The 12,223-nt window shown below is 38.0% G+C and overlaps 1 protein-coding gene across 28 annotated transcripts in view; it reads left to right on the top strand.

The window, feature by feature from the left end:
• EPB41 (erythrocyte membrane protein band 4.1) overlaps nucleotides 1-12,223 on the top strand; it is a 212,491-nt gene that overhangs the window by 94,595 nt on the left and 105,673 nt on the right. For all 28 annotated transcript variants that reach the window (XM_029228303.1, XM_029228294.1, XM_029228295.1 and 25 more), the window contains 2 exons: nucleotides 2,418-2,522; nucleotides 9,784-9,826. In XM_029228303.1, the coding sequence (XP_029084136.1) occupies nucleotides 2,418-2,522; nucleotides 9,784-9,826 (148 nt within the window). The remainder of the gene's footprint in view (nucleotides 1-2,417; nucleotides 2,523-9,783; nucleotides 9,827-12,223) is intronic.

Below are 12,223 nucleotides of genomic sequence, written 5' to 3'. Positions count from 1 at the left end.
GCATGTGGGATCCTCCCAGACCGGGGCACGAACCTGCGTACCCTGCATCAGCAGGCAGACTCTCAACCACAGCTGTTTTTTTAACTAGAGCAGTAATTGTCAATTACGATATGCTTGATAAAAAGCAATTGTGATTATTACTAATAATAGCCTTTTGATAAAACGTATAATTCACATATGCTTGTATCTTAGGTGTGTAAAAAATTATTTTGAGATTGAATTATTTATATGCAAATATATCAAAACACAAATAAGTAGTCTAAAATATTATACTGTGTTTATTAATAGGAATTCTCTCTCCAAGTTTTGAAAGAGAAATCAAGAAAAATACACTGTTGCATTTTTAAATAGTTACTACACCTGGTAACTGGAGAAGACCTAGGGTCTGCTCTTTCTGCTTCTCACCACTAGCTTGGGGAAAGCTATTCCACACTCATTCTTCCCATTCAGACCAAAAGCTAGATATGGGTCCCTTATATCTGAAACATTTGGGGGCAGATGTGTTTCAGAATTCAGAATATTTTGGGTTTTAGAAAAGCAACAAGTACATATTCTGCAAATTTCATAATATTCCCAGCAGAGTGTGTAGCAGTAGGTACATTATCAAACACATTATTTCTATGGTAAAATATATGAAGATTCACTCTAAGTTGGATAAATAAAGATAAAAAATAGCCCATAACAGTTCAGGTCAGAATTTCCTTCAGATGAGCTTTGAACAAGAACAAAATAAACAAGCCCAACCTTTTACTTTTTAGAACTTCTGAATTTTGGAATTATAAATAAGGGAGTAGGGACCTGTATGTGAAGAATTCCCTAATCATCTCTGTCATGTAGAGTGAAAACATAGAAGGGAGAAAATGAAGAAAATGATATAATGTAGATGGGATAAGTCTAAAAATGAGTTAACATCTATGTGAATTACTAATAGTCATTAAAAATAGCTCAGCTCATTGAGAGAAGGACATGTCATGTATATGTGCCAAAAAATGATTTCTAATATTTTGGAAGTTTTTTTTTTTTTTTTGGTGGTACGCGGGCCTCTCACTGTTGTGGCCTCTCCTGCTGCGGAGCACAGGCTCTGGACGCGCAGGCTCAGCGGCCATGGCTCACGGGCCCAGCCGCTCCGCAGAATGTGGGATCTTCCCGGACTGGGGCACGAACCCGTGTCCCATGCATGGGCAGGCGGACTCTCAACCACTGTGCCACCAGGGAAGCCCTTGGAAGTTTTAAAAAATGTATTTCTCAGAAGACATTAGCAAGTTTAATTTTTTTTATTATTTAAAAATGTTTTTATTATTTTTTAAAAAATAAATTTATTTATTTATTTTTGGCTGCATTGGGTCTTCATTGCTGCATGCGGGCTTTCTCTAGCTGCAGCGAGCGGGGGCTATATTCATTGCAGTGCGCAGGCTTCTCATTGCTGCACCTTCTCTTGTTGCGGAGCACGGGCTCTAGGCGCGCGGGCTTCAGTAGTTGTGGGGTGCAGGCTTAGTAGTTGTGGCTCACGGGCTTAGTTGCTCCACAGCATGTGGGGTCTTCCCGGACTGGGGCTCGAACCCGTGTCCCCTGCATTGGCAGGTGGATTCTTAACCACTGTGCCACCAGGGAAGTCCAGCATGTTTAATTTTTTTCAACAATTCCAGTAGTTAGGTAGGACAGGTATACATTTTCTTATCACTTTACAGATGAGAAAGCTAATGTTCAGAAATTGACTCAGGTTGTTTAGCTAGTAAATGAAAAAGCAGGGACTTTTTCACTCTAAATCTCAGTCCCTAAGTTATGGCATTTCCTCCCTATAAACAGGAATACAAGTCCCCCAAATTGGTAATGGTTTGATTTTCTGGGTAGAGAAACATTAAGAAATTATTTGTAGCACAACTGTAAGAACCACTGCAATGGGTAATGTCTGGAGGGTATCTGAGATCTTATACTTTATGCATTTTTCTGAAAGAGATTGCAGGGAGTTGAGACATAGCTCATTGTCTTGGGACATTTTGTCTGGGAATGATAGAGAGTTTAATGATTTCCATAGCCACTGTTAATTGTCAGTGTTGACAGCTGATTCAGTTAAGTCAGGTGCTCATGCTGACTGGCAGCGACCCATAGCAGGCTTCAGGAAATACACCAAAAATAAAGAATGTAATGTTTAGGATGGAGGTGGGGGATGCTTGATGGAATTTTGCTTTGAATTGTAGCAGCATTTCCAAGCAACTATAAATGTGTTGCATATTTAAACTGACAAATTAAGAAACAGGATTTTTGTTACTCACTTTGTTCTACTTGCACTGTGCAGCCATCTGAAAGTGTTAGTAACCAAGAATAAAAGAGAAAATTGGAAAGTGACATTTTATGTTATTTCGTGATAAATGCAGGAATAAGAGGAAACCTCAACTAAAGTATGTGTATCTTTGCAGAAACATGCTAAGGGACAAGATTTACTTAAACGAGTATGTGAACACCTCAATCTTTTGGAAGAAGACTACTTTAGTCTCGCCATTTGGGATAATGCAACCTCTAAGGTGAGAAGACTGCTTGTAATATAAGAAACTGACCCCCCAAAATTGTTTTAATTCTTTTACTGTTGTTAAGAATGTATTTATTCCTGCCTCTCCGAGATACAGTGTACGTAGTAAGGAAAGATTGAAGGTAATTAAAAAACAAAACAACACCTCTAATACTACAGTGAAAACCTTTCTGCAGCTGTTAGAAAGTTCTCCCAATGAATTGAGGAAAATACTCTGAAAAGTATTTTATGTTATACAAGCTCAGTGAGATAAAATCGAATGTTTTTATATTGTGTGTGTGTACCCCACTCAGGTTTATGTTAGAATATTTGAGAATACTTGAATTTGGCATATAAATGAAGTCACTGAGTACCAGTACCTACTTGTTTAATGTAACTGTTATAATTTTTCTATGAACCAAGTATACTTAAATTGCTGGGAACTGGCTCATCTAAAGGCATTCAGCAGAGGAAATTCTTTCATCTTGCAGTTGAGCTTCCAGTGCTCACATTGGTAAAAACCTTCCAGTTGCTTTGAAAACTTTTTGCTATTATTGGTGTCATCCGTACTCTATCGTATCAGCAAATTTTATTTCCTTATAGTAGTTTTCACTATCCTATTTATTTTTTAATGAGAAGATATTAAATCACTTTATTTATATTCATTGATATATTTCTGTATAAAGTGATGTTAAAAGTGCCCAATATAAAAGCTGAATTTGATTGTACAGCAAACAACAAATCTGGCTGTGTTAAAAAGGGCTTTATTGTCCCCCTTAGATAAAATATTTCTGGGAAAAAAAGGTGAGGTCTCTGAATCATAATCTAGTTTCAACTTCTCTGATTGTTTATAAGAACCTCTTCTGGGGAAGTCAGTGGACAAGTGAATCCTGGGAAACATAGGGCTTATCATATTTGGGGCATCTGGCAGGTCTGATGGGCCAGGTTCTTACAGGATATGGTTGGGGTAATGGGCTGTTCTATATTTTCTGCTTCTAAATTCACCATGGCTAACTTCCAGCTCTCGGAAATAGGTCAAAGCAGAGTTTTCCTTTGGGTTAAAATGAAGGTCTTTAGCTGATTCAGGTAGAACAAGTAGAACATAGAAGGGAAAGCAGGAACTTCATTTGCACATGGCCCAAGTAAATCCTGTACAAAAATGAGTTTGGAGAAGACTTCCTTAGAATTGTCAGGTTAAAGGGACAATACAGTAGCAAAAGCCATTGTGATGGTGACAGTCCTTCTTCAATATGCTATCTCTTTGAGTCATACTTCTCCAGTCTGGATGAGTTGCTCTCTCTGTCTGGTATATAGTTGACCCAGGTATTTCCCATCACCATTATCCTGGGAATTTGTTGTACTTCTCTCCTGTGATGTTTCTCTTGTTTCCCCTTTATCTTAGCATTTCCTGGTGTTTGATAGAGCACTTCTTCTGAGAAATTACATATGGGATGTAATCTTTTTGAGACACTACATGTCTGAAAATGTGTTTATTGTACTGTAGTATTTGGTTGTTAGTTTGGTTGGGTATAGAATTTTAGGCTTGAAATGATTTGCCTTCATAATTTTGAAGGCATTGCTCCATTGTCTTCTAGCTTTTAATGTTGGCTATTGAGAAGGTCAAAGCCATTCTGATTTGTGATGCTTTGTATGACCTCCCCTCTCTCTTGCCCTGTGTAGAATTAGGCTAGTAGAATCTTTTACCCTCCTTCCTTCCCTTCCTCCCTCCCTCCCTCCCTCCCTCCCACCCTCCCTCCCTCCCTCCCTCCTTCTCTTCTTTTTCTCTCTTTCTTTAGTGTTCTGAGATTCACAGTGATGCATCTTTTTTAAAAAAATTATTTATTTATTCATTTATTTAATTTTTTGGCTGCATTGGGTCTTCGCTGCTGCACGCAGGTTTTCTCTAGTTGCTGAGAGCGGGGGCTACTCTTTGTTGTGGTGCACAGGCCTCTCATTGTGGTGGCTTCTCTTGTTGCAGAGCACAGGCTCTAGGCGTGCGGGCTTCAGTAGTTGCAGCACGTGGGCTCAGTAGTTGCAGCTCGCAGGCTCTAGAGCACAGGCTCAGTAGTTGTGGCTCACGGGCTTAGCTGCTCCACAGCATATGGGATCTTCCTGGACCAGGGCTCGAACCCCTGTCCCCTGTATTGGCAGGCGGATTCTTAACCACTGCGCCACCAGGGAAGTCCCCAGGGAAGTCCCCCAAAACTTTTTATCTTTTTGAACAAAGAACTGTTCCAGGTGCCTTTTATAGTCTTCCAGGGAATTGAAATTTTTTCCACTAAGAGAATTTTGTAAAGACCTAAATAAATGGAAATCCGAAGGTGCAATGTCTGGTGAATATGGTGGATGAATCAGAACTTCCCAGCCAAGCTGTAACAGTTTTTGCCTGGTCATCAAAGAAACATGCGGTCTTGCATTATCCTGATGGAAGATTATGCGTTTTCTGTTGACTAATTCTGGATGCTTTTTGTCGAGTGCTGCTTTCAGTTGGTCTAATTGGGAGCAGTACTTGTTGGAATTAATTGTTTGTTTTTCTGGAAGGAGCTCCTAATAGAGAACTCCCTTCCAATCCCGCCATATGCACAACATCCCCTTCTTTGGGTGAAGACCAGCCTTTGGTGTGGTTGTTCATTTCACTTGCTCCACGATCTCTTCCTTTCCATATTATTGTACAGTGTCCACTTTTCATCGCCCATCACAATTTGTTTTAAAAACAGAACGTTTTCATTACATTCAAGTAGAGAATTGCATGTGGAAATACGGTCAAGAGGGTTTTTTTGCTTAACTTATGTGGAACCCAAACATCAAAGTGATTAACATAACCAAGTTGGTGCAAATGATTTTCAGTGCTTGATTTGAATATTTTGAGTATGTCAGCTGTCTCCCTCGTGGTATAACGTTGATTGTTCTCAGTTAATGTCTCAATTTGATCGCTATCAACTTCAACTGGTCTACCAGCCCATGGAGCATCATCCAGCAAGAAATCTCTAGCATGAAACTACTTTTGACACATTCGGTCAGTCACAGCACCTTCTCCATACACTGCACAAATCTTCTTTTGCGTTTCAGTTGCATTTTTACCTCTCTTGAAATAATAAAGCATAATATGCCGAAAATGTTGCTTTTTTTCCTTCCATTTTCAATATTAAAATGTCATACAAAAATTCACCAATTTTGATAAGTCTTTTTTTAAATGCATGTTGATATGACAGCTGTCACATATAATCTAACAAAATTGTTTCAAATGAAGTTGAAGACAACTAAGTGCTACCAGAGCCATCTTAACGGAAAAAACAAAATGAACCTTTTCGCCAACCCAATAGTTGCTTCCTAGATTTTATTCCTGCTTGGAATAAGTTATTTATGAATGAATCAAGGATTTTTTTCTGGAGGATTCCAGAATCCCACTTTGTTTCCCCTTCCAGTCACTACCGCCAGCCCCCAACAATCAGTACTCCTACCTCAGGCCCTGTCAAAAGTAACAGATGTCTTCCTAACATCTATCACCATCAATTAGTTTTGCCTGTTTTTAAACTTTACATAAGTGAAACCATACAGTATGTGCTCTTAGGTCTGGCTTCTTTTGTTTTGTTTAATATCATGTTTTTGAGTATCATCCATGTTGTGGCGAGTAGCAGTAGTTCATCCATTCTTGCTGCTGTATAATAGTTCATTGTTTGACTATACCACACTTTATTTATGCATTCTACTGTTGATGGACATTTGGCTTGTTTACAGTTTGTGGCTTTTATGAATGCTGCTCCTGGGAACATTCTCATACATGTCTTTTAGTGCATATCTTGTCATATTCATTTCTGTTGGATCCCCAGAAGTGGAATTGCTGGGTTGTGGATGACACATATATGATCAGCTTTAGTAGATACTATCAGTTTTCCAAAGTGGTGCTACCAGTTCACAGTCCCACCAGCACTAAGGGTTGCAGCTGTGCCACATTCTCACCAGCACTTGGTATAACTCACTGCATTTTGATTTCTGCTCTTACCACTCTGCTGAACTGCCCTTGCCAAGATAAATCTGACAGTTTTTCATCTTCATGTTCCTTGTCCATTTTGCAGCATTGACGAGCTTGCCTATCCATCCTTGAAATGTTCTATTCCTTTGGATTCTGTGATACCAGTCTCTCCTGTTTTCCTCCTACCACTTGGTCACTTCTTCTGTTTACTTCTCAGCTCTTTATCCTCTATTCATCCCTTAACTGTAAATGTTCCCCAAGGTTTATCTTTAGTTTCTTTCTTTTAACTCTATTTTATGCTCCCTGGATGATTTTTATCTACTTTCATGGCTTCATTTGCCACCTATATGGGGAAAGTGCCCAAAGTTATATCTCTGGTTAAAATCACTCTTCTGAGTGCCAGACCTGCTTATCCAGCTATCTACTGAAATATTCTACTTGGATTTCCAAAGGCACCTTGAACGTGTATCTATATAAATATACCATAATTTATTTATTCTATTGTTGATGGACATTTGGGTTGTTTTCAGTTTTTTGCTATTGTTTTCTCCTTCATGAAAATTTATTCCTTTTCCTACATTTTCTGTTTCAGTGAATAGTACCACATCTACCCAGTTGCCCAAGCCAGCAACTTAGGAACTTTTGTTTACTACTATACTTTACCACCTCCCATCATCAGCCTACCCTATTTACTCAGTCACAAATCCTGACTATTATCATTCTCAACAACAGCTTCTTATTTGGTCTCCCTGTCTACCTCAAATTTGTGTCACTCTTATTTTAAATCCTTCAGTGATTCTCCCTTGCCTGTAACTTGATGAAGTCCAAGTTTCTTAGCAGGGAATACTATGGCCTCTATGATCTGGCCCTTACTGTTCTTTTTCATTTTACATCTCTCCTCTTCACTTCTGTGCTCCAGCTTTGCTGAGCTACATTCAGCAACTCAGATGTATCATGTTCTCTTTATAGACCCTGTGCCTTTCTAATTACTTCCACTTCTTTTTTTGCCTGGCTAACTCTTATTTGTTCTTCAACCCTAAGTTAGATCTCCCAAACATTGTTTTTTTTTTTTTACCTTTTTTTCCCCAAAAAACATTCTTTTGAGAAACATTTCCTAACTGCCTCTAAGAAAAGACAAATTGTTCACTACTCAGCTCTTCCTTTAGACTGACAGCTCCTTGAGGACAAGCACTATTTTGTGTGTGTGTGTGTGTGTGTGTGTGTGTGCGGTACGCGGGCCTCTCACTGTTGTGGCCTCTCCCGTTGCGGAGCACAGGCTCTGGACGCACAGCCTCAGCAACCATGGCTCACGGGCCCAGCCGCTCCGCAGCATGTGGGATCCTCCCGGACCGGGGCACGAACCCGTGTCCCGTGCATCGGCAGGGGGACTCTCAACCACTGCACCACCAGGGAAGCCCCTACAAGCACTATTTTTAAATCCTTTTTTGTAACTTTGGTGCCTAGCACGTGGAGGCATTCCTAAATACTTGTTGGCTAAATAAAATGCTCTGAATTGAATAATTTAAATTGAGCATAAAGTACCTATTGTTATGCACACTGATTTTTTATTGTCTTGTACACACTTTTTGATTTTGACTTTGATTCGGAGGTCTAGATACTGAAGAAATAATACTTTGTTCTATAAGGTACCTTATACCTTGGAGTCCCATGTGATTGGCACAAATCTGGATTTGCCCCCTCTATGTCAGATTGGTGGGAATTCTAGCCTTAGAGTCATAGAATGGCTCATGCAATCCCTGTAAGAAACTTGGCAGCTTCAGGCTACTTTGGGAGATTTCTCTTAAAAATAGGGAAAATATGGAGTCACCTCACTCTGTAGGGGAAGTGTTCATTCCACAGTGATAGAAAGTAGTCTTTGTTAAGAGTTCTGGATTGCAAGGTTCTCAGAGGTTCCACAAAACTTATCAGTTGGTGCTTTTAAAGTCCTCTTTTGCCTTTGGACCTATAACAACTTAAAGTTCTTTAATCTTAATGAGAGAGGAAGGAGAAACACCCAGGTTACCCCCTGCCCTTTCTGACAGGACTTAAGCAAGTATGTACTTAGTTTTTATACTTTAGAATAATTTTATATTAAGTGATATTTTTAAAAACATATATTTCTTAATCATCTGTGTTAATTGCAGGGGCAGGGGAGAGAAAAGGAAACTCGTCCTCACTCTTTGCTTATTATCTGTTGTGGTGACTATCTTTATATAATGGTTAGTGTAATATATAATCAAATGTAAGATTGTGGTGTTCAGGCCCACTCCTTGGGTAGGGCAAATGGGATGGTCATCTTGAACTTTGCCCTTGTTGGTACAGGGTGAGGAGTAATCCCCCCTTACTCTTCTTTTCTAAATACGACTAAAATTCAATTTTAAACATTTTGGAAGGGGGAATGGGGTGGGGGGATTGGGAGCAGGCATGAAAGGGGCTCCTGGGGTGCTGGTAATGTTATACTTATATGTTCACTTTGATAATTTATTGATCTATACATATGTTTTATGTACTTTTCTGTATATGTCTTATGTCAATAAAAATCTTTTAGACAATTCAATTTAGAAATTTCTGTCTTTAAACATTTCTCTAGGAGCCTATGAAACATGTTAATGGTGAGGCTCTTTTTAAGTGCCATTAGTTTTGCATGGTCCGCTATGGGTTGAGGAACCTTGCCCTTGTGGTGTGCAAATTTTAAGTGGGGTTGGAGAATGGAGAAGGGAGAAATTAGTGTAGGCAAGAGTAGTCAGGAAAAACAAAATAGTTATTCATTCAGTAAACATTAACTGAGCATGAACCATCTACCAGGTGCTGTGCTGACACAGAAAACTTGAATGAGACTGGAGGTCAGAGTTGGAGGGAAAAATAAGATCTAGGTTATAGATCAATAATCCTGGTTGTAGATCTCTATTTGTCTTTACGGAATAATAAAAATAGCAAGTGTTTATTTAGCATTTCTTGTTTGCTGAAGCTTTACATATATTACCTTTTAATCTTCACAGTAACCCTGAGATAGGCCCTACTGCTAATATCTCATTTTATTTCCTCTAATAGATGAGGAAACTGAAGTACAAAGATGCTTAAAGTCACTCACCTAGGAAGTAGTAGAGCTAGGATTCAAGCCCAACTGTCTGGCTCCCTGTTTCTCTGTTCAAAATTACTGTGCTATGTGAAACTAACGCAAAAAATATTGGAAATGTAGGTTGACCTGGAGACACTATTGGAGATGGTCAGTAATCCTGCTTCTGGTACTCTGTGGTTTATGTATTTTGGAGCTCTGTGTGAATGCCTTTTCTTCTTTTTACAGACATGGCTGGATTCTGCCAAAGAAATAAAAAAGCAGGTTCGTGGTAAGTGAATATAGCCCTTTTTCTAGCTCTTTCTTTTTTTTAGTAGGTCAGAGGATTTCCAACCTTTTTCTGGCTGTGAGTCACTTTAGAATTCTGACTATGGTAGATGGCTTTGAAATTAAGATAAAGCCTTCCTTTGGAAGGTAGAGATTCCATAATAGAAAGATACAGCAGAGGTAGACACTATTGAGATGTAGGTCAGATCTTGATGATTTTTTTTTTTACAACTAGGCAAAGTGGGGGAAGATAGGAATGATTGAGAGAAACAGAAGGTGGAAACAAAGAATAGAAGAGAAAAGGATATGGGAGTCAGTTCTCACAATGGTAGTGATTGAAACTGTAGTAGCTTACGATTGGGAGTTTGCTGCCTGATCCTGTTCCATTTAAATTGTTCTGGACTATTGAGTTCTAACCTTCTCCATGTTTTCTTCTCTATAGTTCTTTTTTGTCCCTTTTCAACCATCTTCTTCCAAATTGAAGTATGTAAGGAACTGTGGAAGGAAAAAAAAGAATAGAAGAAATTCCTTGCCAGTGACCCTTCTGTCATTGTGGCTTTCTCTTAGCTCCAAGCCCTCTGGCATATATTACTGCTGAACACCCTGCTCAGACTGGTGTCCTGGGATAGATTTTTCTAGGTTGATTAAAGTCTAGATTAGTATTTTGTAGCCTCAGGCCCAATGGGCTAAAGGGTAGAGACTTTACCCACCCACCCCCACCCCCACCCCCCCAGTTATGACTAGATGTCCTTTTAGTTTAGTTTATTTTTGAGGAAACTTGTAGGAACTGCAATAGATGTTATTCATCACGATTAGTAAGTTTTAACTGTATCACCTGAAAAGAAGTTTTATTTTTCATTTGTTTCTTAAAAGAAAACACTTTTGTTATGGTGAAATGTTTTCTTTTAGACCCTATTTATTTATATTTCTTAAGATAGAGAAACAAAATACTACTTTGGCCTGACAACTCTCCATATTTGCTTTCTGCCTATAAAATCTTGTTTTAAAATGCAAATCAGAGTAAAAAATATTCAGAATATTTGAGACATGACAACAAAAAACATGATTCCAAGCCCCTTTCAATGAAGATACTTTTAATGTTCAATATTACTCAGGAATAAATGATTGTACAAGAAGACTTTTTAGGAAGAAAAGTTAAAACAGAGTTTATGATGAGTGGAGAAGACTATCTAGTAGATTATCTTCCAAGCTATTGAGAAAAAAAAACTCTCGCTAAGAAAAATAACCTAAGTGTTTGTCGTTTAAAAAAAATTTACAAAATAATAAAACCTCTTCCTTCAACATGGGAAAGAAAAACCGTGTCTGTAACACAAACTTTAACATCAAAATGTAAGTATTTCATTGAGCCAAAGAGAAGGTTGACATTTATCTATTGCAAAGATTTTGGGTTTTTAAAAAAGAGTTTTCACGGGCTTCCCTGGTGATGCAGTGGTTAAGAAGCCGCCTGCCAATGCAGGGGACACGGGTTCGAGCCCTGGTCCGGGAAGATCCCACATGCTATGGAGCAACTAAACCCGTGCGCCACAACTACTGAGCCTGCACTCTAGAGTCCACGAGCCACAACTGCTGAGCCCGTGTGCCGCAACTATAAAGCCCTCACACCTAGAGCCCATGCTTCGCAACGAGAAGACTCTGCAATGAGAAGCCTGTGCGGCGCAACTAGAGAAAGCCTGAGCACAGCAACGAAGACCCACAGAGCCAAAATTAAAAATAAATAAAATAAATAAATTTATTTTTTAAAAAAGCCCTTGAGTTTAAAAAAAAAGTTTTCATCATACAAGTAATATATACCCATTTGAAAAATTTAAGCATTGTGAAAATATATCATGAAGCAAGTAAAAAGCCTGTAAAGCCTATCCTCCAGATATAATCACTGTTAAATTGGTATGATCTGTAAGATTTTTTCTAGGCATATATAAATTTTGCTTTTCAAAAATACAATTATGTTATACATTGTTATATATTGTATCTTCTGTATATTATGTCATATGTAGTTTTAAAATTTTTAAAATAGGTGATATAAATATGAGGTATAAAACTAAAAGATACAGATGAATATAATACAAGGTCAATCTTCCTTCTTCCCCTGTCCTTTAACTAATTTCTTGTGTTTTGTCCAGAGATGTTCTGAGTGTATATAGACATACATTTTAATATAAATATGTATTTAATGCATACATTATATTTTATATATAATATACTTTATAAATATATTTTAATATAAATATGTATGTTCTATATGTATTTAATATACATATGCAATCTTTAACATAATTTGTATACTCTTTATATTAATATATATCAATTTATTTCATTTGTTAAAAATTTTTTTTAATGATTATAAAGTTATAGCACTGTGTATATATATATATATATATAT

The sequence above is a fragment of the Monodon monoceros genome, unplaced genomic scaffold (genome assembly GCF_005190385.1).
Source record: "Monodon monoceros isolate NGI ecotype Baffin Bay Population unplaced genomic scaffold, NGI_Narwhal_1 Super_Scaffold_18, whole genome shotgun sequence".
Taxonomy (NCBI): domain Eukaryota; kingdom Metazoa; phylum Chordata; class Mammalia; order Artiodactyla; family Monodontidae; genus Monodon; species Monodon monoceros.
Note: the sequence above shows the minus strand (reverse complement) of the source record. Positions and strands in the feature narration are given on the sequence as shown.